This window comes from Sebastes fasciatus, chromosome 1, assembly GCF_043250625.1.
Source record: "Sebastes fasciatus isolate fSebFas1 chromosome 1, fSebFas1.pri, whole genome shotgun sequence".
Classification (NCBI taxonomy): Eukaryota; Metazoa; Chordata; class Actinopteri; order Perciformes; family Sebastidae; genus Sebastes; species Sebastes fasciatus.
In genome coordinates, this window is record NC_133795.1 from 33,292,866 (window position 1) to 33,318,826 (window position 25,961).

General features: G+C 40.7%; 1 protein-coding gene across 5 annotated transcripts in view; it reads left to right on the plus strand.

The window, feature by feature from the left end:
• Positions 1 to 24,229, plus strand: part of kaznb (kazrin, periplakin interacting protein b) — a 136,330-nt gene extending 112,101 nt beyond the window's left edge. For 2 of the 5 annotated variants that reach the window (XM_074644199.1, XM_074644208.1), the window contains 13 exons: positions 6,605 to 6,796; positions 9,638 to 9,774; positions 11,084 to 11,254; positions 12,924 to 13,104; positions 13,278 to 13,411; positions 15,151 to 15,274; positions 17,732 to 17,922; positions 18,015 to 18,133; positions 19,168 to 19,399; positions 19,642 to 19,743; positions 20,146 to 20,312; positions 21,078 to 21,174; positions 22,734 to 24,229. In XM_074644199.1, coding sequence (XP_074500300.1) covers positions 6,605 to 6,796; positions 9,638 to 9,774; positions 11,084 to 11,254; positions 12,924 to 13,104; positions 13,278 to 13,411; positions 15,151 to 15,274; positions 17,732 to 17,922; positions 18,015 to 18,133; positions 19,168 to 19,399; positions 19,642 to 19,743; positions 20,146 to 20,312; positions 21,078 to 21,174; positions 22,734 to 22,895 — 2,009 coding nt within the window. In that variant the 3' untranslated portion in view covers positions 22,896 to 24,229. Of the gene's footprint in view, positions 1 to 6,604; positions 6,797 to 9,637; positions 9,775 to 11,083; positions 11,255 to 12,923; positions 13,105 to 13,277; positions 13,440 to 15,150; positions 16,827 to 17,731; positions 17,923 to 18,014; positions 18,134 to 19,167; positions 19,400 to 19,641; positions 19,744 to 20,145; positions 20,313 to 21,077; positions 21,175 to 22,733 lie in introns of those variants that run through there. The other 3 variants (XR_012594957.1, XM_074644216.1, XM_074644227.1) reach the window with 3 other exon arrangements.
• The last annotated feature ends 1,732 nt before the right edge of the window (positions 24,230 to 25,961 follow it).

Below are 25,961 nucleotides of genomic sequence, written 5' to 3' on the forward strand. Positions count from 1 at the left end.
CCCGTCTGCCCCGGGTGGTGTCTCTTTCACTCTTTGAACTACGTCACCACAGCACTTTCTCTTGAGTGTTTAATATTGCCGCGAATGTATTTACATTGTAGTTACTTGACAGCCTGGAGCGTCTCACACCGCCGCTAAAAGGTGACTTGTGCGTTGGTATCACAAGCTGATGGCTTTGACAAAGCGTCAGTAATTTACACTCTGGGAATGAGAACGGCTGGTTATATCGTTGTTTACAAGGACAGTATACTGCTGCAAGAAAAATGAGACCTTGTAGGAAACTACAGTGTGTAAGGAAAGAGTTAATGCACCTGCTTTCAAAAAGACAGTTTGATCATTTGTTAAAGCAATGAATGTTCAGGAGGTATTTCAAGGTGAATGAAACAAGTTGAAGATGTGTTTAATGCTCTTGAAACTCCTCCAGTGTCCAACTAGACAGTATTAATATGCTTTTGGTTGTTCACAGGAGTCTTCTATTAAAAATATCGCTTTAAGAGGACAGTTGTGACAGCGCTGTATGTCTACACATACCGTAGTAAAGTTGTGACATAGTGTATGACCTTGTTATCAAACTATCAGTTACAGTACCTGAGAGATTAGAGGAGCAGCATCGCCTCTGGCTTTGTGTCGGACAGAAATAGCTGAGCGGAACCACTGTACTAACTAAAATTACACAGATTTGAATTGTCAGGCAGACCGAGGTGGAAAGTGACAGCCGTGCACATCGTTACTCCTCAGGGCAGAACAGTTGGCTGCTGTCACTTCGGAGAGTTTTGACACTCCTCTCAATCGTCCAATTTTATTTTCATGGTTTTGCTTTCAAATAGTCTGCGGTCCATTGAAACTGTGTTTTTCATCATGTTTTATAGGAACCTGTAGTTAAATGGTCAATTCACCCAAATTACTAAATATTGCTTTTTAAAGGTATCTAGCCATGCAGTTTTAGTTTGGTTTGTCCAGGTTTTAAGAGATGCTTGTCTGAGATTTTGGGTGTTTGTTAGAAATATTCTGTATATTTAAACAATTCAACAGCCCCTTTTCATCACAATGTCCCAGTTATTCTGGATAATCCACAGACCACCGTGTCAACAGTTTTCCACTGGAACTACTCCCTATACAAACCGTTGACAGTGAGCTCTGTGGACTATCCAGAGTAACGGGGATATTGTTTATGGATAAAGATTGTGCTGTGGAAGTTTTTTAATGAAACTTTTCAGAGCTTGGATAATTAATCAAATAATCAGTCTATTGTCAGAGAAATAGCCGACAAGTATTTTAATAATCAATTAATTGTTAAAGTAAGCACATTTTTTAAGCAAATATATTTTTTAAAAAAACCCTAGTAATTGTGAATATTTCACTGCTTTTCTCTCTTCTTTAGTTCTGTTCAATTCTTTATTTGTGTATATAGAAAAATAAAGAGGCGCTGTACAATTATACACAGGTGGGTTGAAAAAAAAAACCTGAGGGTTTGTAAAAGGAACCCACCCAACACAGAAATTAAAGACAGCTGTATATGCTTGCCACCAATTTACAAACGGACATAAATATATATATTTTATAATATCTAAAAGAAATAAAAAAATACTAGTTCTAAAGACATGCTAGAGATAAAGAGACCAAGGAAGAAAAAAACAAACAAACAAACAGGATTACAATATTTGCACTGCTTTAATACTGTACAATCATACCTCATTTACATACTAATGTACTCCATCAAGAGATGTTGTTTAAGATGCCTTAAATATCAAAAATGAGGAATGACTCCGAAGGGAAGCAGGAGAGTTGTTCAACTGTTCTACCTAATTGAAACTGGCCGAGTCTACTGTAGTTCTGTAGAGCCGACTATGTAGAAGATCAGCAGATCTGATGTTCTCTGGCATTGTAGACTGAAACCACTATTACATATTTTCACTATTTTCCGACATTTTTTAGAATAATCAATTAATCCATTAATCCATTAATCAAGATGATAATTGGCACATCAATCAATAAAGAAAATAATCATTAGCTGCAGCCCTAAAACTATTCTGAGCTTTGAGCGGCACAAACTAAATTCCATTCACCCTGATGTTATTGGGGCGGTGGAAGACATCTCGGACACAGATATCTCAAAAGTATATAACAAATATGTTTGTTATTTGGGTGAACTGACCCTTTAAAGGACGAGTGTGTAACATTTCGGGTTATCTATTAGCACAAATGTAATATAATATTCACAACTATGTTTTCATTAGTGTATAATCACCCGAAACTAAGAATCGTTGTGTTTCCGTTAGCTTAGAATGAGTCCTTCATATCTACATAGGGAGCGGGTCCTCTTCACGGAGTCCGCCATGTTGCTCCACCATGTTTCTACAGTAGCCCAGAATGGACAAACCAAACACTGACTCTATAGAGCCTTTCATGTTTTTACGTTACCTGAGGGCCACCGTAGTTCTCAGACACGCTTGTGAAACTGCGGTAACTTGAACCACAGATTGCAAAACCGTGGTACCGCCAGTCGCTGTCTGACTTTCCTTGCTCCTAAAGTAGTGTTATTTTGGTAAGGATGACCTCTGATAGAGGCAAACGGCGTTACCACGGTTTTGCACTCTGCGGCTCACGTTACCACAGTCTTTGAAAGGGAGGAGTGAGCGGAGAGGTATTCAGTTGGTTGCGATCTGCAACCACACCACTAGATTCTGCCAAATCCTACACACTGCACCTTTAAGTCCTTTTAAATGCTGAATTAGAATAAGAGTGAATGCCTCAATGTCAAAAGAAGCTCACCATACTCTAAATGTAGGAAGACATAACCTTGGTTCAGATAAGGCAAACACTAATGAATGAAGCTTTCCAACAGTGCGTCACTACACTCGCTGTAAAGTTGCCTGATTGGAAAGTGATTGTTTATATGATGAGAGCCAATCAATTCGGATGCACTGAGATTAGTTAGTCTGATGCAGCTTTTAAAATAGAGTGGGTTTTCTGCAACAAGAGCAATAACTTTAAATGTAACTTCTCATCCAAACTCAATATTCCAGCAGAGCTCACATTAAGCATCTTTGATCATTCATGTATATAAATAGCTCCACTTTAATCCTGCGTACGCTTCATAGGAGACTAGTTCAGGTCTCTGACCGCCAATCCACACATTTCCAGCCCTCACTTCCCCTTTCCAAGCAGAGAGTGATGCCTCTGCTTTCTTTCAAGCCTATAATCAGGAGCCAACAGCCACTACACACCCCTTCCCAGCTCTGTGTGTGTGTGTGTGTGTGTGTGTGTGTGTGTGTGTGTGTGTGTGTGTGTGTGTGTGTGTGTGTGTGTGTGTGTGTGTGTGTGTGTGTGTGTGTGTGTGTGTGTGTGTGTGTGTGTGTGTGTGTGTGTGTGTGCTGGCTTGTGACAGCTCTGCTGCTGTGCGGGGGTAAAAGGGACTGGGAGTGATGGCCTTGTCCTAACTGGCTTTGATGGACACTCTAATCAGGCTTGGATGAGAAATTAATAGAATGGGTCTCTGCTGAATACGAAGACGAAGAAGAAGAGTGGGCTGCTCTTCTTCTGTGGGAGGGCTCTAATAGCTTGACCAAGCTTACTGCACAACCACTCAGGGTCAGAGCTGAGAGAGCCCAGACTATAATGGCGTACAGACTGCAGTGTGCACGGCTTATATGACTCCTGTCATTTTAAATAGAGCTTTTTTGGATTGCATGAAACAGTGTATGTGGAGGTACGTTATCTATAGGTAGATGGGTGGTGTCCGTCAGTCTCGTTGGTGCAGATTTAACTCAAGTTAGTGTGCAGTGAAGCAGCTTTTTCTGTGTCCCTTCATACATTTCTTACATGTGAAATGGCCACAAATTCAGGGTAGAGTAGAAGTTTTCTTTGCCTTCATTTCACACCCAATTTGAGGCAAGAAAGCTGAGTTGCCTCATGACACATGTGTGTGTGTATATTTGTGGGTCTGTTTACATTATTGGGTGAAGAGATGATGCTGGGAATGAATGCAAAATTGGGATTTGGGGAAATTATGGAACTAATTTATCTCTAAATTAAATACTCCTCAAGACACAATTCTTTCTCTTTTTTAATCGACCTAAAGTAGATATGGCCACCAGCCAATGTTGTACGCGTGATGATACATAATACTAAGGTAATGAAATACTCATAGATTCTGAGTAAAAGGGGGAAAATGCTCATAATCAATTTAGAATCACTGTAATTAACAAATTCTCTGCTAAACACGACTGCTGTGCCCACTAACGACGGGAGCGGACCACCCTTCACATCGCAGCAAGAGCAGCTGATCATTTAAACAGCCTGTTTAGAGTTGCAGATTTAAGCTGAACACAATAAAGCTGCTACAAAATGCAACACTTCTGTCCAGTGGCATGAAAAGCAGCAGCTGGGCTCCCCGCGACAAATATAGGAAAGCCTGTAGGTAAACAGATGAATAAGCGGATTTAGGCTGCAAGAAGGCCGTGAACGATTGCTCTCTCAGGGAAACAAACTCTTTTTGTCACATGCAGCACAGAGCTGCCCGGTGTGTTTCCATAGTCCTGAGTCGACAGAGACCGATGGGCTGTCCCTTCCTCTCTTATCGGAGCTGCTGCAGCCCCACGAGGTCTGGCTGCAGGCCTGCAGAGACCTTCTCTCTTTCTCTCTCTGAGTCACACAAACACACAGTCATACTTTGCTGCATGCACACTTGCTCTTGAATTTTACATCATTTTACATGGAGTCTTGTCGGGATCTGCATAAATTTAAGGGCACACTTGCATACTTTTTTTTTTTACTCGTTATATTTTTCAGCCAGGCAAGTAGCCTGCCTCTAGGGATGGAAATGTTTGTCCACCGCTTTGGTCCAGACTCAAATAACTCAATAACTGTTGGATGGATTGTCATGAAATCTTTTGCAGACATTTGTAGTCCCCAGAGGATGGAGCCTCCTGATTTTGGTGATCTGTTAAATTTTCCTCTAGCTCCACCAGCAGGTTGACATTTGTGTAAAAATTCATTGTCTTGGTGACTTTGGTGATCCCCAGATATTTTATCTAGCACCATCATTAGGTCAAATTTCAAATTAATTTCTAATTAAATGTTTCTCATGTAATAACTTGGAGTATATAAGTGTTCTCTATTAAAGCCATAGACTGTATAGGCTATAAGAAGTGGACAGTGAGTATCGTCACCCATTGGTTTTTGGTCTAACATTTTGAAGCCTCGAGTTTGGCATTTTGGCCGTCGCTATGTCGTTTTTTTGCAACCAGAAGTGACATGAGAGGGTGGAGCTAAGTACAAGTATCCTGGAGAGGATCAGACTGTACGTCCAGGTCTGGGAAACTTGCAACAAGCAGCTTACTTAAGGGGATTTCCTTGACTCTGGCTAAGGTAGTACAAGACCATAGACTGTATATAAGAAGTGGACTTAGTCACCGTGACGTCACCCATTGGTTTGTGGTCTGCCGTTTTGAAGCCTCGAGTTCGTCATTTTGGCCGTTACCATCTTGGTTTTTGGCCTTTGCTATGTTGTTTTTTTTGCAACCAGAAGTGAGACGAGAGGGTGGAGCTAAGAACAACGGAACGCTGAATGAGACGACTTTTTGCAACCAGATAAATTATTTAAATTATTGTTAATCAAAATAGTCGAAATATAAGATTTTCTACAGATCCACTACTTGATTAATTAACTAGTCTTTCCTGCATTATTCCACCTTGTATGGTATTGAGGTATTTTGGTTTTTGCTGCTGAATTACAAGTGTATCATCAGGATTTTACAGCATATAGTTGAATGTTTTTGCTGCTTGTGTGTCATTTGTCTCTGTTCTTATGAAAAGTGTCCACTCTTCTGTAACAAACCTGCAACATGAATCATTATGTCATATTATTCCTCTGTTGCTGGTATGGACTCCCCTCACTGGACTCAGATTCAACCCATGGACGACCTCTTCTTATCCATTTCATCTTTTCTGTCCTGTTGCTCGGCAAACGTGTCCACCAGCTCCTGTCCATTAGTTTCTGCTCAGTTCGCTGTGTCCTCTCCATACTGTAGTTTCCTGCTCCTGCTTGTTTCCCCCGAGGGTTGGGAGGCGTTTCACAGCGGATGGAAAACATGCCACTGAGGTGCACGGCTCAGTCGTGTGTCGCTGGTATTTTTTTTTGTCTGATCAGACTGCTGTCTCTCACTTAGCTTCTACCCGCGCAGGTTTCAGTCCTGAATCTGTCACTCAGCAGCATTAATCTGAATTTCTTAAACCCCGACGGCCACAGCTGAGGGGGAGCTGTGAGTCTTGAGGGGGTTTGCTGTGTTGATTTGAGCTCATATTTTATGATTTGCTGCATAATCACATCCTCTCTCTTTAATTCCAGGAGTTTAATACAACTTCCTTCATTTCCTGCTGCTCGTACATTTAGCTCTTTCTCGTGTTTTGGTCTTTCTTGTGTCTTTTTTGCTCCATTTTACTCCTTTTTTTGTTTTCTACTCTCAGTCTTGGTTATTCTTAGTTTCTCCTCTACTCATCCATCTCTCTTCTGATTTCATATTCTCAATCCTGCTTTCTCAGGTTCCTCAATCCTCTTCTGCATACTCTAAATTCCCAAACTCTGTCTCTCTCTCTCCCTCAGTGTTGTTGCGTGAGGAGGTGGCCCAGCTTCAAGAGGAGGTCCACCTGCTGAGGCAAATGAAGGACATGTTGAGTAAGGACCTGGAGGAGACCCAGGGAGGTTGCTCTGCCAATCTGCTCTCAGCCACCGAGCTCCGTGTGCAGCTGGGTGACAAGGAGCAGGAGCTGGACCGTGCCAAGGAGGCCTTACAAGGTCAGAAGCCGACACAGGCGTCTTGTCGTAGCACCTAATCCACCAGAGTCCCTTCTTTCCAACAGCTACCTCAAATACAAATACAGCTGTCACAGCTTTTAGTTGGAAGTTTCACCCTTTCAAGTTCCAACAAGTCAGAACATGTTGCAATGAAACCCACTTAATCTTACCAAAGAAAATAATGTATCAGCCAATATCAGTTAATTAGTTTTTTACTAAACAAACATCAAGATAAGACCTCTTGTGTAACACATATGCAGCACAAACCAAGATGAAACATATTCTAACAATAATAATTAAACAAATCATCATCACGATCAGCAAATCACATACTGTATGTATGTCAAAGAAATTATTTTTAATAGTAAAATAAAGGAAAAAATGCTTCAATCCTAACGTTTATCCTGATAAAATACTTTTTTCCTCATCTCCCATATTTCTCTGAGTAACTAACTTAAATGTTTCATATAGAATTATATACCTGTACATTCTCCCAGTTGATATCAAGGATGGCAAACAATTAGATGCATATATGTCCATTAAAGGTGTAATATGCTACATTTGTCAGCTGCTGTTTGTAAACACACGGCATTCAATGTTGCCCACTCAATGAGCGAGCGAGGGAGAGAGCAGCGATGGTCAAGCGAGCTATAGAGTGAATGAAGAGAGGGAGCAGCGTTAGTGAGAAGAAAGCAGTGAATCAGAGAAATAAAACGTTATCTTCTGATTGTTTCGCAGCGGTTACGTTCTACAGCACAAATAAACACGACCACAACACTGCACAACCAGAGCTAAAGGGGGCCTTGTGCTCATTCATGTATAATGCTGATTGCAGACGCCCAGAAACATCCCGAACACAGTAAAACAAGAAGAAAAGAGAAAACCCAGGCAGAGGGCTGGGTCTCTGTAGATACAGACATCACCACACACTTTAAGTGGGTCAGACGTGATGATTGAGAAATATAATTTTTATATCAGTCTATACATTGTTTTTTTATTAAAATTCCTGCATATTATACCTTTAAAATCGGCTTCCTTCAAATGAGTTGGCCCAAAAGCTCATTGTTTTCAATTATTTTGTTCTAACTAGACCAACACATGTTCTTTGATTTACACAAACAAACCACAAACCACAATGAATCATTTAATGAACAACAGAACATATTTCTATTTTGCAAATCAAATACATGCCCCAGTTGATTTTCTGACTCCATCTTTGTGCATCATCCATCATTATCTTACTCAAGATGGTATTTTCAAATCGGTTACAATCCATTACAAACCTGCTTTTCTTCTTCCAGACGGACATAGCTTCAACTTTGAGTTGTAAAATACCAGTAATAATCATTTTATTCAATGGCGCCTTACATGGCACTCAAGGTCACCTTACGTCACATTAGATCAGTAATAGAATATACAATAAGCAACAAAGCAGCAGTTATAAAACATCAATGAAATCAACAATAAAACATACAATAAGCAACAGAGCATAACTCAGCTATGAGTTATCGATATCGTAGTATAAAATAAGATGCAGTGGCTTTTGTAGGCTCATAAAGATCTCTGCTTCTAAGATAAAATTAAATAGCACATCATTCTCTATAACACATTCATATTTCATCATCCTAGTTGTGGTTCAGTCGTGTTCTTCACTCTCAGCAAACAAAAGGAAAAGTTGTGCCAATACAGAGATGAGGAAATGTCTTTAAAATCAATTTTAAAGGTATAAAACGTGTGTCCTCAAATGGCAACAGTGAACAACTTTTTCAGAAGAGAAACCTGATCTTTTATGTTTAGACAAGAGATGCCGTATATTTGCATGTGTTTCGACATTGTTTGGCCTCAGAAATGGGTGTCGCCCCTGATGAGCAGCCAAGTATACTCCAGGTTCACCTCATTTTAATTAACATCCATCAATCATGTGATAGAAGCTTTACTCTGAAATATTAATGCGATATTGATGTAGACTGGAATGTGTTGCTGATTGTGTTGCTGATTGTGTTGTTTTCATTTCTTGTATGAAAACAAATTCAACCATAATGTAACCCAATAGTTTCCATCTTTGGGAAGGGAAGTAAAGAAAGTCAGTCCTACATTAAGGATAATTGCTAACTTGCAACAAAAATAGGAGGGAAAACCAAAAAGGCAACTGTGGATTTAGTTTAATTTAACACTGTTGCTTTGCAAGGATCTCTCCACCGCTCAGGTGATAAACTACAAGCTCATAAACTGTGTTGTGTAATGGCTGCGAAACAGGTTTGAAATGTTGAGTGAAATATATGAACGCTGACAGGAGGAATGCCTCCTGAGTGACACATGTGTGCAGTTATGAAAAGTACAGGTTCCAGTTTCTCTGTTGAGCACAAACTGTCAGGAGAGCATGGTTATTATGAGCATTGTTATTATTTTTGCTTGCCAAGAGCCCCACCGGTTGCATCACGGCTGTTGAGTTTTTCTCTGCAAGAGAATGAAGTTGAAAGAAATCAGATCCAATTGGTCTTCTCCGGGATGAGCCAACAGAGTCTCCACATGCCAGCCCAAACAGTTAAATGTATGAATGAATAAGTGCTACTGTGCCACTTATCTTTTAGGATGATTACATCACTTTCTCTAAAAAACACACATCATCTGCAGCCTCTCATTAACAGTAGGCACAGTGTCACCTAGTGGCTCCCTGCTGCAACTGCAAAGCTTTGTTTCTGATTTAGAGGCAGCCAAATCTCACTGACATTATATTTGTTTTGTTCAATTTGACAGTAAAAAATTGGCTGTTAAAATGTTGTTTGATTTACACATGTGTGCCCTGCTCGATGTGTGAATGTGTTTGTCTGTGTGTTGCAGCTATGAGAGCTGACCGTAAGCGTCTAAAAGTGGAGAAGGCAGACTTGGTGAGTCAGATGCAGCAGCTGTACACAACACTGGAGAGCAGAGAAGAACAGCTGCGAGAATTCATACGCAACTACGACCAACACAGAAAGGTAACAGCGGCCAAGTCAATTTATCAGTAGTATCTTATTGTAGAGATACTGTATACACCTTATTGGTGTACATGTCGGGTGATTAGAAATGTCACTGTAGAAAAGCCCATAGACAGTGTCTCCATAAGAGTTTTGCATCTGACAGATTTATTTTTCAACTGTAAAGTGTCACCCAGTGTGGTAACACTTTACTTAAAGTCCCTCTTTACAGTATAAGCAGTATATAAATGTTTAATAAATGGTTTATATAACAGGTTGAGTAATTTAAAAAAAGAAGAAGTCATAATTCTCTGATTCCAGCTTCTTAAATGTGAATATTTTCTGGTTTCTTTACTCCTTTATGACAGTAAAATAAATATCTTTGAGTTGTGGACAAAACAAGACATTTGAGGACGTCAAAATAAAAACATAGTCGACAAATTAATCAACAATTAATGTAATTGTTAGTTGCAGCCCTATTTGAAAGCAGATATAAGTGTTTATTAATGTATCTGTCAACAACTATAACTCCTCCTGTGGTCACCCATGAGGTGAGGCTGCTGTTTAAACAGATAATATGGTAAAACACAGTTTTATGCCTGTGTTTTATGCCTGTGTTTTACCAAAAAACATTTTATGCCATGTTTTTATGCCAATAATATGTCTTCATAGGAGAAGTTATAATTGTTGACAAATTCTGTTTATTATTAAGCACTCTTCATATTTGTGCACAATCACATTATAGTGTGTTGTAAACCCTTTATTTAATGTTTATATACTGCTCATAAATACTAAACGAGGGATTTTTATGACTTAAAGTTGATTGAATTTTGAATTTCAAGTTTTCAACAACACAAAACAACATCATAGAAAACCCAACAACACAAGACAGGGAAAAAATAACAATAAGTAAATAAAACAAAATAGGTATAGGATTGGCCAATACTAGTAAATAAAAGCAAATAGACAATAACGAAATAATTAATAAACTAAGGTAAATCAAGATAACAGCATCAACATGACATGTGGAGTCATTTTTTCCAGCGTTATATTTCTTCACAATGATAAATGTTTATTTATGTGATGTGGAAAAAAGGACCGTCGACCGATATATCATTATCAGGTTTGTTACTGCCATTACTAAAATCATTCGTCTCATAGTGTCATCATGTTTCCACCCTTTAAAAAATGGTGAGTTGTGAAATAGGTGACAACACAGAGTGCAGCTCTGATGCGCTTCTTGACTCAAACGTTGCGCTCCATTGATCGTTCAAAGTGAGCATGGCGAGGATTAGCCACGTCTCTGTGTGTGTGTGTGTGTGTTCCTCAGGAGAGCGAGGATGCAGTGAAAGCCCTGGCAAAGGAGAAAGACATGTTGGAAAGGGAGAAGTGGGACCTGAGGAGGCAGACCAAAGAGGCCACAGAGCAGGCCAACATCCTGCGCACTCAGATGGACATGAAGGAGAACAGGGTCAAAGAACTGGAGGCCGAGCTCACCATGGTGAGTCACCCTGCTTACCAACACAGTCACAACTTTGTTGAATTAGTAACTCGAGCACAAACGTGTCACCTTAGCATCATTATCTGTTGTTTATGGCATAAATGCAAACAAGGTGTGGGTTTGCAATCCCGTCGCCGTATTCATATCAGTTCAAACACACGCAGTAAGCTGCTCTGCCGTGTATCCTCATCCCTTCCCTCTCTCAAAGCATTAATTCTTTCTCCAGGCTAAGGAAGAAAATCATGCCTTTTTTTTTGTGTTGCTGTGTCGGTGCCTCGGAGGTACAGTTGTCAGTCTGTGTGTCATTAATCTCTCTCCTCCCTCGGCGAGTCACAACCACCCACAGATCCTCACATCAAGCTGCATCACAGATCAGATTTGTTGGTACATCAGTGCCAGAGCTGCATCGCCGTCGAGCAACCAAGCTACAAAATAGCTTTCTACCTTCTCTTTCTTCTCTTCTCTGTTTAAAATCGTGTTGTTCCCAACTGTTTACAAGAAGTGGATGCCCACTAAATGCCTTTTCAGAGGCTTCCACTAATAAAATCCTGTAGAAAACATCAAATGTGTGTAGTTTTGGCACATAAATGGGCAGTTTTTAATGTGCTGTATTAGAATATTGCCTGTTGCCAAACTTCAAAGGGTAGCGCTGCTGTTATTCAGTATTTTTTGTTGTTGTCAACAATCCCATGAAAAGACCAAAACCAATAATGTACTCCTCCATTTCTCAAGATTTTCCAAATTTCCTCCTCTGCTGAGGTACTCAGCCTCAAGCCAGTTTGTTCCTGCTGAAGACGTAAATCTTTATAAACATTTGAAATGTATAGTTTTTATTTTATTTTATTTTATTTATATACTGTAGCACATATTAAGTGTTTTACATAATGCATAGCAGACATGAAGACAAACAGAAGCATAAAATTCATTTTAAATCAATTACAAAGATAAACTAGAAAAGTGCACTCAGTAGAGTGCAGATTTCCACCAGGTGTGTCTACAACAGCCACTGCTGTAATGTTTGATTGAATTAATACAAACCACAATTGCCCCCCATCTAGACCGCAAGTAGCAGACGTGCTTTTTTCACTGGCCCGTCTCACACAACAGATTCGCTCTCATTTCTATCCATGCAGCTGTTTGCACCGGCTTAGCCAAATACAACTAACTAACAGCTAACTAGCTGTCCTCCTGCCAACATGAGAAGACGCGCTCCTTTGTAGTCAGCGCTCGGTTCAGTTTGTCATTTGCTAAGCGATAGTTATATATATAATACATACATGCAATTGTCCTACCTAGGCAAATCAAGAGAGGAACAATTCTCCAAACTGAAGCAGTTTGTTGATCACTACCGGCCGGTTAAGAGTAGTGAGGAGTCAGCAATGACAATGACGGTGTAAAACAGTCAATAGAACAGGTTTTCAGAAAGTGTGAATCACCGCAACCATGAGATCATACAGTCATTAATGAGCACAACTAATATCAGGCTGATGGGTCCAGAAGTATCTGAGATTAGCCGTGGACAGACAGACACAGAAATGCACACGCATGCATACTCACACGGTCGTACATAATCTCCCGGCGGAGATCCAAACTGTATGTGTATCGATGTGAGTGTGTTTGTTTTACTTCCAACTTTGTGCTCAGTTTCTGTTTCTCTTGTGTTTCCCAGGCGAAGCAGTCTCTGGCCACCTTGACAAAAGACGTACCGAAACGCCACTCGTTGGCCATGCCTACAGAGCCCGTGATGAACGGCAGTCAGGAGTGGGTGATGCAGGCCGACCTGCCGCTCACTGCCGCCATTCGTCAGAGCCAACAGACCCTCTACCATGGACACACCACGGACAGACAGGGTAAGCTCTCTGATCTGCTCTGCCTCTCGGTGTCCGTGCTGCTTAATGTTGCTTTTTACGGACTAAACATACTAACTGAGGGTTTTCTTCCTGGAGGTTTCTCATACTAACTGGGTATTTTTCAACATGTGTGAACATCTGGTGTGTACGTATGGGTGTGTGTGCACATCCAGCTGTGGTCAGGATCAGCCCCTGCCACTCTCGCCAGCCCTCCGTCATTTCCGACGCCTCGGCAGCCGATGGAGACCGCTCGTCCACGCCAAGCGACATCAACTCACCTCGTCACCGGACCCACTCTCTCTGCAATGTAAGAGCTGCCTGGCCCACTCGACCAAGTAATCACACCTCCACACTTTTCTATAAGTACCTCCCTCCTCTTTGTCCTCTCCTGTTTGTGTCTGTCTCTCTGTTCTGTCGGCCTGCCTGCTTGGTGGTGGTGGTGGTGATATTAATTTGCAGTTAAGTCACTTCAGAAGCAATAATTTGACATTTTGGGAAATAAGCTTATTCGCTGTCTTGCTAAGAAGGAAGCTGCAGCCAGTTAGCTTAGCACAAAGACTGGAAACAGGGGGAAACTGCTCTGTCAAAAGGTAACAAAACCGCTGAAGCCCACTAACTAACATGTTGTATCTTATTTGTTTAATGAGTACACAAAGTACAAAAGTGTAAAAGCAAGTTTTGGTGTCCTGGAGTCTAGCTACCACCGTGAGGTTGCCAGGCAACCAGCCGAGACTACAAGAAGTTACTCTGCCAGACCAAGAAGTAGTCTGGCATATAAACCCCCATGAAACCACATGTTGTTTCTTTTACACTGTTTTTTATACATATTAAATAAACAATATATAACGAGTAAATCATTGAGCTTAAGATCAGGGGCGAGGCCAGGCGGGTGGCGAGGGGTGGCACTGGCCCCCCTTGGTGCTCCCCTACCCAACTCAGAAGGTTAGTATCATGGACATAGACTATAAGAAGTGGACGTAGTCACCGTGACGTCACCCATTGGCTTGTGGACTATGGTTTTTAAGCCCTGAGTTTGGCGTTTTGGCCAGACGTGAGATTAGAGGGTAGAGCTAAATACAACCAAACGCTGAATAAGACATTTTTTGGTTACCAAAATGTTAACTTTCATGAACTGAAAACATACTGTGAAAGGGTTAAAGTTGTAAGATGAAAACATGGACAACATTGTGGTAGTGACCTGTCAATCACAAGGTAGCCACGCCCTAAAGCATCCCCTGCTTTATGGTCTATCTGACTCTAAGTGGGACCATCATTTACTAAATGAACATCATGCTGTATTGAAGAAGACTTGAAACTAGAGATTGAGACCATAAACTCATGTTTACAATGTTTACTGAGGTAATAAATCAAGTTTCTTATAGACTTCTATACAATCAGACTTCTTTTTGCAACCAGAGAAGTTGCCTCCTGCTGGCTATTAGAAAGAATTTAAGTTAAAGGCACTTCTGCATTGGCTTCACTTCTCAGAACTGGAGTCGCCCACTGATCATGGATGGATTACTATGCGGGCCTACCAGGTATAGGACCCATCGGACCAGAACCTCTGTAAGAAGTGACTGTTAACATTTCTCGTTGGAAAGTCAATGAAATGCATAGCAGCATAGTATTTATTAATATTATTTCACATTATAATAGTTGTTTATTTGGCATTCAGTTTTTACACTTATCAAACAATGTAATTAATGTATTAATGCCAGGCTTTAAATTTGAGTCTTAAAACATTTTTGCTCATTTTACAAATGTGTCCCCCTTGTTTAAAACTGTGCCCCAGTCTTGGCCCCCTCATTCATTCAAAAATGTCTAAACCCAACGTGCTTTGAGGTGCTGGTAGCGGGATTTTGTCACTTAGGACAGATCCAGGCTACCTGATTCCCCTGATCCCAGTCTTTATACTGCACAGACATGAGAATATCAATTGATCTTACTCTCAGTAAGAAAGTGAATAAGCATATTTCCCGAAATGTCTTTTAACTCAACTGCATGAGAGGACAAACCCAAGCTTCCTGTCTCCTCTGCCCCGTTCAGTCTATGGAGGATCTGGAGGACCAGAAGCGTAAGAAGAAGAAGGAGAAGATGACTCTGGGATCCCTGTCGAGGGTGTTCGCTCGAGGCAAGCAGCGCAAGTCACTGGACCCCGGCCTGTTTGATGGTACAGCCACCCCTGATTATTACATAGAGGAGGATGCCGACTGGTGATGCTGAGTGTGTGAGCCTGTGTGTGTGCGTGCGTGAGTGTGTTAAATTTGTGTGGATATCCACCTGGCTTTAACTGTGTGTAAAGAGTGTTGTGTGTGGGTTCGTCTGGATGGGGGTGGGGGGGGGGGAATTTTAAAAGAAAAGCCTAAAAGAGACTGCTATCCCCATAAATGTACAGTATATCACCCTTAAATTGTATGTTTGTAAATTAGATATATATTTATAGATGTACATGTATGCATATGTATATATGTTTACATGCATATAAATATATACATGGGGTTATTATTACAGTATGTGTAGACATGTTTATGCTGTATTATTATCTTCCAAATGTCTTAATGTTTTATGTTTTTTTTATAACTGGAGACTTGAAGGACTGCTGTTCATATGTAAATAGGAGTTATTGTGAATCTAGTGTTTTTACTGTAAATGTCATTTGGCTTTTGTTACTTTACAGTTGCTTTTATCATGCTTTGCAACATTGATTTCTAAGTTTCTTCTTATTCCCAATCTTACTTGGCCCCACTTCTTATTATGAGAGAGGAGATGTTACCTGATTGGCTTAAAAAGGGAGTTTAATTGGCCAAATTCAGTTGTTTCAAAATGCTTGTTGGACTGGAAAATAGTGCTTTGTTTGGGAGGTATTGCTGGTACAGGATTTCCATCATTTTATAAATGCTGGCTCACAGTATTTAAACATATCACAATGTGGGCAGCAGGGAGTTTTTTTCGTGGAGGCTTCCTCATCCATTCTATGCTAAACATCATATTATCAGTTAACGACCGGCCAACGAGGGTTTGAGAGTCAATCTTCCTTTAAAAAAAATGTTAATTGCACGGACCTGAATACACAAACAAAAGATTAAGAGTGACGCACAGTCCGTCACACCTCTCGTCTGCTGTCGAAACCATGTGCAAGTGCCAAAGGTTAAACACTCATCGCCAGGAAATCTGCATATCATTCTGTCACTGTTAGCACTAGCCTCGTAACATTGTTTATGTCTGACTCATTCCTTACTGAGGGCTGTCTAACGTGCCAATATTAGACGAAGGAATGTGCATTAAACACCTGCATGATCCCTCTGTGTTGCTTTGATTAGATGTCCATTCATCGCCAATCAAATTAATAATCTCCACAATCCTGTGTTGCTCCTGTGTTACCTTTCCCCTTTTACCGAGTTATCTCTCCTTGCATTATGAATGCACGGTCCCTTTTATTTTATTTTGCTGTTTTTGTTCTGCTTTGTGTAGAATCCCTCCTCATTTCTTGCAAAATGTGGCTCTAATAATTCTGTTAAAATGCTTTGTAATTTAGGAGATGTTGCATAAAAGATTAAATCTATTGAAGTATTTTATTTAAAAAGACAAAGAAGAGGGAAACTTCAAATATTTATCTGCTGCAGCTGTTGCAGCAAGATGTTGAGGAGGTTTTAGCATTTTCAAAAATGAATTATAATTGAAATGAAAACTTATTTTAAAAATAAAACTAGTAACTGAATACATCCTATGTGGCAGTTTTCTGTTCCATGAGTAATCTTGTTCTTGTGTCCCAGTCTAACGTGTCTCTCCCTCTCCTCCTGCCATTTCTAATGGCAACTCTCTCCTGCCAGTGAGTAACTCCTCATCTGTGATTACCAGCTGTCTGTTTCTGCACTCTGGGGATTATTCATATCACTCAGGTCCATTGGAAAAAATCAAGTTTGTGTGTTTTTTTTGTGTGGAAACTCTTTAAGAAAAAGAGATGGTGGACTTTGCATGCAGCGTTTTTTTGTCAGCATGTGGAGACGAATCAGGTAAACATGCGGAGTTCATGCTGGATTTGTTGGTTCAGTATGAATCAGTGTTTTCCTGCATGATGTTTTATGAATAATCCCTGTGTCTCTAATACATTATCCTAATGGTCTGAAGTCCAGTCATAATCATCAGATAGTTACTGAAGTGTTTTAACAACCTTACTAAACTCTGTACTGTAGTTTTAGAACTCACCGAACTACTACACTCTCATGGAAGAAATAAACGGGTTGCATTTCTTCTGAATTTCAGGTTTAGATGGTAACCATGTAGAACAAACCTGGTGAGCTATTTCCATCTACAGTACAGTTCATTCAAAGACACAGGAAGTGTAGCTCCAATGAATCATTTTGGCTCCTTGTAGTGGTCATGTGGTGCAATTTCAAATGGCAACATTTCAGTAGTTGACATACAAAAGAGATTCAGATATTTTAGTGGAGCATCAATTGCGTTTTTCTGGATCATTACACACTGTGGAGGTGTATCTTTAATGCAAATACGCTCTGATTTTGATGTTAACCTTTCTCCAGATGAGTCACTTTTGTTGATTTCCATATCCCCTCTGACCCTGAACCCCTCCCGTATGCCACACCATAACTTCTCCTGACCAATCCAGACTCTGACAGCCTCACACAGCAGAGCCTGTCTGACGGAGAGGAGCAGCTGGACCGCCTCCAGCAAGCCGAGCTCACTCGAAACACATGCATGTCGCTGTGGAGGGCAGGTGCAGTCCAGGCCTGGCTGGAGGTTGTCATGGGGATGCCCATGTACATCCGGGCCTGCTCTGAAAACGTCAAAAGTGGCAAGGTACACCTTTGATAGACAAGTTTGCTTTGTGCTTGAGAGTGACGTATGATCCTGTTCTTGTTTGATAAAGAGCTGGATTTTATGTTCTTTAGGTGCTGCTGGGCCTGACAGATGAGGATTTGGAGCTGGGTCTGGGTATCAGTAACCCCATTCATCGCAGGAAACTGAGACTGGCCATTGAGGATTACAGGCGAGCTGAAGGGGAACAAGGGTGAGCAGCAGCGAACTCAACACTGAAGAAATTGTTAGTTGTTTGCTGAAATTAGTTATCAGACTAAGTACATTTACTCTACTGTAGTACAAATTTGAGGTACTTATACTTGAGTATTTCCCTTTCATGCTACTTTATACTTATACTCCACTACAATCAAGAGGGTACTTTTTGTTCCACTACATTTATTTAAGAGCTTTATTTACTGGTTACTTTGCAGATTAAGATTTAAATAGAATTAAACTACCCAACAGTATATAAACGAGATAGAATCATCTCCACTTGGACCAGCTGCAACAATAAAACTCATCAGTAATAATAATCCAACAATATAATATAATAGTAGTATAACAGTCATAGGGGCAATTTGCATGCATTATAATATGCACTTCTTTTTGACACTGTAAGAACATTATGTTGTCAATACTTAAACACTTCTAAGTAATGTTTTTTATTCAGGACTTAAACTTGTAATGGGGTATTTTCACAGTGTGGTATTACTACTTTTACTTAAAGGAACAGTGTGTAACATTTTGGTTGATCTATTAGCAGAAATGGAATATAATATTCATAACTATGTTTCCATTAGTTTATAATCACCTGAAACTAAGAATCGATGTGTTTTAGTTAGATTAGAATGAGCCATTCATTTCCTCCATGTTTCTACAGTAGCCCAGAACGGACAAACTAAACACTGGCTCTAGAGAGAGCCTTTCACGTTTTTACGTTACCTGAAGGCCACCGTAGTTCTCCTACACGCTTGTCAAACTGCGGTAACGTGAGCCGCTGAGTGCAAACCCGTGGTACCGCCAGCCGCCGCCTGACTTCCGTTGCTCCTAAAGTAGTGTTATTATGAGCGAGCGCATGTTTTTGCGCTCGGTGGCTCACGTTACCACAGTCTTGGAAAAGGAGGAATGAGCAGAGGGGTACTCAGTTGGTTGCAATTTGCTGCCAAATCCTACACGCTGTATCTTTAAGTAAGGGGTCTGAAAACTTCTCCCACTGCTGATCGGCGATGTCTAATCATCTTTTAGACTATCGAAAGCATCCGAGATGGACCATCACTGGGTTGCAACATCGTGGCTGAGTGACGTGGGGTTGCCTCAATACTCGCAGACCTTCCAGACTCATCTAGTGGACGGGCGAGTGCTGAACTCTCTGAGCCGCAGAGACCTGGAGAGATTCCTCAACATCGGCGACCAGTTCCACCAGACCAGTCTTCTCCTGGCAATCCAGCTCTTGCAGATACACAGTTTTGATAAAGAGGTCAGATTATAGATAAAAAAGATACTGATAGTTGTTCCTCACTCACTGCATCAAGTTTTACTCGACTACACTCACAAAACTTCTTGTGATTTCCATTATTACCCAGCATTGCTTGAGGCACGCAGGAGCCGTGGGTGGTGCATTATCCCAGCAGGCCTTCATCCTTCCCCGACCTCTGTGTTTTCATCGCCTCCCCGCCACATAAGTGCTTGCGCAGTTAGCTGTGTGTTGTGTTTTCGCAGGCCCTGCAGGCACAGCGGGCCAAATGTGAGCACCAAGACCGGGACCCCATTGTTTGGACATGTCACAGAGTAATGAAGTGGATCAGAGACATAGACCTCAAGGTGGGTGGGAGGTCAGTGATGGTATTCCCCTTTGCTCGGGAGAGTTCTAGTGCAGATTGCAACTAGATACCACCTAGTAGTTTCTAGGAATCCCGCAAAAATAATGATAGCTTTGTTGTTGTGGTGCCTCGCTGAAAGAATACAGAAGAAAAGCTCTCAAGAAAATACCATACAAGTCTTATTTTGGATCCACAAACAACTTCTTATTTTGAAATGTTTATTTTTGGTCAACATGTAGCTCTAGAAACTAAAACACTATTTCTGCCCTCCAGTTATTTGTTTTAATTCTTTTAAAGGCTTGGCCATGACTGTGGTTTGCCTTTAATTGCTTTTAAATATGACTTTTGTACCACATTGACTTTTGGCAAGACTGTATATAAAGTCTGAAATCTGCATCCTCAGGAGTTTGCTGACAATCTTCAGGGTAAAGGGATTCATGGAGCTGTGATGGCTCTGGACCCGTCCTTTGACACAGACGCCATGGCCAAAGCCCTGGGGATCCCCAGCAACAAACACATGCTGCATCGACATCTGTACGAAGAGATGAAGTCACTCGCCTTCCCTCACAGGTGGATTAAAAAATAAATACTCATAAAGCAACAAGTGATTTTGTTCTATGATATATAAAAAGAATACCCTTTCCAGTAATTTTTTGTGTTTAAAATATGACCCTGTCTGTTAGGGCTGTTGTTTAGGACCCAGAAGCAGACACAGCTGGGTGTTGGTTGAAAGTCAGGTGGATGTATTGTAATAAAAAGGTGATGAGGGGCGCTGGAGAAGGCAGGGGACAGGCAGGCTGCTGAGCAGGGTGGAATGGCTGGAGGAATGAGCTGAGGCGGCGTGTGAGGATGGCTCGATGGGAGGCTGGCACTGGAATCAAAGAGCACAGGAGAACATAATGTTAACACAGGAAGCACGAGGAGAAAGCACAAGAATTACTCTAGTATCTAATGGTACAGAACGGCCGACAGTATACCACATAGTAGGCAGAACAATCTGGCGAGGACTGGCAGGAAAACTGGTGTTCTGGAACTGTGGGTTGATAAAGTTGATTGTAGACAGGAGAAGAGTGAGACCAGGTGCCGGATGAGGAAGCTGCGCCCACGCCCACGCCACACACACACACACACACACACACACACACACACACACACACACACTAACTGACAGGGAAGGTGGTGACATAGGGGAAAACAGAACACAGGAAAACCACTGGAGTCACAGCCAGAGCCATGACCCTGTCCTTGTAAATCCTGTGAAAATAATTTTGATTATCTAAGGATTAAACTTGATGCACATAAATGAATGTGTCTTGTGATGCCTCGTATTCACAGCAGTGCAGAGCAGAGCTGTGAAGTTATGGGTTCCTCTTCGCCTTTGGCCGTTAACCGCTTTGCTGAGGAGAGGGTGTCGATGAGAAGATCAGCCAAGGTATCATTTCACACTCAAATCATATTATTGGAACATATATTTAGATTTAGCTGCACATATTGCACAATGTATTTACACAGGATTTTATCCAGCATCACCAGACTTACAGCAGTTCATTTGTAAAACGTTTTTGTTTACATATATTTATGCATATATCTTTCTGGGGGTTTCCTCGTGGTCTAGAGGTCTAAGACATGTACCGTGTTCATGCAACGTCCCTGATTTTAGGTACACTGTTAAGAATTTCCCAGTAAAATAACAGTAAAGAGCTGGCAGCAGGGTTGCCTTTATGTTACTGTAAAATTGACATTATTATACTGTCGCTGAAATTTACAGCTTTGTACTGTTAATGAAAAATACAGTTTTGTTTAATTTCACAGTATCTTACAGTTAATTTACTGTTTACAGATACTTTATAAAGCTGTTTTTCACCTTTCTTTTACATTATCTTACTGATTTGTTTTAATGCACTATTTAGGTTGTATTTTTTACATACATTTTAATAAACATTATTTGTTGCCTAGATGAATAGACTTAGCAGGTTACAGACATAGGAATAGTTACACTAAATACAATTAAAGGCACTTGTTAGGAAAAAGGCTATAATAGACTTGTTGACACTTTTCCCTAAATGTCTGTCTCTAGCTTCAAACGGGACGTCGACTAGTAGAGAAAGTTTAATTTGGTGGAAGGTTTAGAAAGGTGACATTGTTCAGAAATCTGTTTATTGGTTGTTTTTGCAGCATGATGTTACAATTTGGATATAAAAATAAGTTGTTTTGTGAAAAAGGTATACATTGTACATCAGTCCTATTCAATTGGCAGCCCATGGGCCGAATCCAGTTCTCATTTATAAATATGAAAAAAGTATTTTAAAAAATAATAATTTCTTCCAATAAGAGAGTTTATTCCCATTCGTCAACATTACCACTCATGCTATTGACACTGTTACAGACTTTTAAAAGCAATATCACTGTGTTTTTATTAACATAACAAGCTAATATTCAAAATTGTATGGGCGTTTACATTATTTGATTATTAGAAGATCATCATTTTATTAGTAGGCTAGTTAGCCCACTCATTAGTTATGAAATACTTCTTTTGTAAAACGTTTTAACCCAGGCTGTTTAAGCAGAGGGAGTTTAGGAGAGTCAAACTGAATAAATAAAAAATATGTTGAATGCAACATTGAGTTTATTAAAACAATAATCTACTAAGATTAAAAAGGTGTATTATTTTCACATTTAAATTCTCAGCTTTCTAGATCAGACATTAGAAATGTAAGTATCCGGCCCCTCGGCACTTCACTATTTTTTCAAATCTGGCCCTTCTAAAAAAGTAACTGAATCGGCCTGTTGTACATTAAATGGTGTCACTAAAAAATATTTTTAATTTATGTAGAGGAAAATGCAACTGAAGTTGTATTAGTTCATCTATAGTAGTGAGTAGTCCTGCAATTGGTATAGTTTTTATTGGACGGTGTCACTTAAATATCAACCGATAATATTTGACGAAGTAGTAATTTAAGAAACTCTACATTTCTTTTTTCTCTTCTCCAGAGTCCGCTGAGGTTGCGTGCAAACAACCACTCTGTGGAGCGAAGTCTGGGCTTCCACGGCAGCTGTGGCTCTCTGCCCAGAGAGGCCCGAGTTCAAGCCGTTCCTCGGGCCAGAGGCAGCCCGATGCACACCTACAAGAGTGTTGAAATCACTAACGTGTGAACCAGCCTCAGCCATCCAGATCGCTCACGTTGTAGCTATTGTTTACATTGTTATTGTATTATAGTTCTTTACTACTGAGAGTGACCTACGCTCAGCATCGCTGGACTTTTAGGAGGAAGTTGTCTTAAATGGGTGTACCACTTGATTCAATAATTCAAATGTGTCATTATTTGTGGCCGATATAAGAATAACACATCCTCTGAACAGAAACAAAGTTCACCTTTGACCTGATGGGGTTGCTGTAAATAAAATAGAAGAGGGAGATGATTTTATGTACAAAGTCAATTTTGTGTTTTTCCAACTAAATGTCCAAATGAGTTTTATATTATGAGTTTATAGAAGGCTAAAGAATAACCTACAAAACGAACTGAACACAGTGTTGTTCTCCTTTGATGCCTTATTTGAAATAGATCCCACAGCACTGTCGTTTACTGCTCTTATTCTCTTTCAACTGCTTCTAACATGTCAGAAAATTACTAATTATGCTTGAGATGTAGGAAAAAAGTCATTATAACATATCACTGTTAATCTTCTGAGGAGACCTGAACTGTGTCAGGTCAGCAGCTCTACACATACAGTATGAGTGAGATGACAATTATTATTATTACTGTAATAGACCTTAGTTTAAAACAACGTTAAAATATATGACATTTGGACATTTGGGGGAGCTAGAAATAGCAAAAAGTACAACTTTTATGATTCTAGCACACAAGACAATCTCATTTTTTGAAAACTGGTAAAAATCTTCTCATTAGTGTTACGTAATATATTAATTTAAGTAAAGAACTGAAGTTTTGGTTTTCATTTGAATGTTAATGTTGAGAGAAGTTCTTTAACAAAGCTCATTGAATGTTGGGTTTGATGTGTAAAAATTCAAGCAGATGATCTCCACATGTTTATACTGTAAACGCACTGAAGAAAAGGCAATTCTGTTACTTGTATTTTGAACTCAATGGAGAGAATGTAATAGTATATTTTGTACAGTTTAATCATGTTTTATAACACGCGGTTGTGTAAAGTTTGTTCCTGAGCATGAAAACACACTTATGAAATGTCACAGGGCCATACTGTGTGCAGCCGAACGCCTGAGGTAAACCCAAGTAGCAGAAAACAGGTTTGTCTGCCGCTATCTGGGCGTCTCCTTCAGCCACCAACAGTTAAGTTATTAAAGCGGGAAGATTAGACCAGTTCAAACCTGTATGGAAACACAAGGGAAGGACTGTTTGCTTTTAACACCAGTGTTAATATGACCTTTACTGTCTCTCTTCACACTGCAGCTGTTCTCTGAGCTTTTCATGTACGCCAACATTAAAGATGAAATTATTGTCAACTCATACACAGCACACGCCTGTTATTGTTATTTTTAACAATGTGTTAAAATCTCTGTTAAAATATTAACATATTGATATCAGAAACAAGATTAAGGGCCAACATTTTATCATGTCAAAGAATCCATCCTTCCATTATTTGTAACCGCTTATCCTGTTCAGGGTCGCGGGGGTCTAGAGCCGATCCCGGCTGACAATGGGCGAAGGCCGGGTACACCCTGGACAGGTCACCAGACTATCACAGGGCTGACACATAGAGACAGACAACCATTCACACTCACATTCACACCTACGGGACATTTAGAGTGAACAATTAACCTGCATGTCATTTGGCCGGAGAACCCGGAGAAAACCCAGGCTAACACAGGGAGAACATGAAAACTCCACACAGAAGGGCCCCAAACCGGATTTGATCCCTAAGCTCTCTTGCTGTGAGGCGACAGTATGTCAAAATGATGATCAAAGTTAATTATTGGAATGGAAACAGCAGTTGACAAAATCAATATCACCACAAAGTCCACCAGAGCAGAGTCTGTTCTGGAGCTTGACAACTGGGCAACTTCAGAAAAAGAAGAAGAAGAAGAAGAAAACATACTGTTATTGATCCCCGAGGGGAAATTTTTCATTCATTCATTCAAAGCCTTTCGCTCCTTTGTGGAGCATAGGCCGTTGACCACAGTCCGCCAGAGTCTTTTGTCCTGGGCTTTCCTCTCCAGTTGTTTCCATGTCAGCCCGCTCTGTGTGATGTCCGTGTCAAGGTCCCTGCGCCAGGTGTTCTTGGGCCGGCCTCTCCTTCTTTTGCCTTGTGGGTTCCATCTAAGGGCCTGCCTGGTGATGCTGGTACCGGGTTTCCGGAGTGTATGGCCAATCCATCCCCATCTCCTTCTCCTGATCTCTTCTTCAACAGGTTTTTGACCTGTTCTTTGCCAAAGATCATTGTTACTGATGGTATCCGGCCAGTGGATGTTTAAGATGCGCCTCAGGCAGTTGTTTATGAATGTTTGTACTTTTGTTGTTGTGGTCTTTGTTGTCCTCCACGTCTCTGAACCATAGAGGAGTATTGGTTTAATGTTGGAGTTGAAGAGTCTGAGCTTTGTCCGCCGGCTGATTTCTTTGGAGCTCCAGATGTTCTTTAGTTGTATGAATGAAGCCCTTGCCTTGCCGATTCTGGCTCTGACATCTGCATCCGTTCCGCCCTGTTTATTGATGACACTACCGAGGTATGTAAAGGCTTCTACTTCTTCCAGTGCTGTTCCCTCCAAGGTCACTGAGTCTTCACTGGTTGTGTTGACCTTGAGGACTTTACTTTTTCCTTTATGGATGTTGAGGCCTATTTGTGATGATGTGTCTGCCAGTATTGTTGTCTTTTCTTGCATCTGTTGTCGGCTGTGAGACAGCAAAGCCAGGTCATCAGCAAAGTCTAAGTCGTCTAGCTGTGTTGTGAGTGTCCACTGGATCCCGTTTCTCCTCTGTGCTGTTGTGGTCTTCATTATCCAATCGATAACCGTGAGGAAGAGGAAAGGGGACAGTAGACAGCCTTGCCTGACGCCGGTCTTCACTTGGAAGCTTCTGGTGAGCTGTCCTCCATGGATAACTCTGCAGGTCATCCCTGCGTAAGAGTTCCTGATTATGTTGACCATTTTTTCTGGAATGCCATGGTATCGAAGTAGTTTCCAGAGGATGCTTCTGTCAATGCTGTCAAATGCCTTCTCATAGTCTATGAAGTTGATGTATAGCG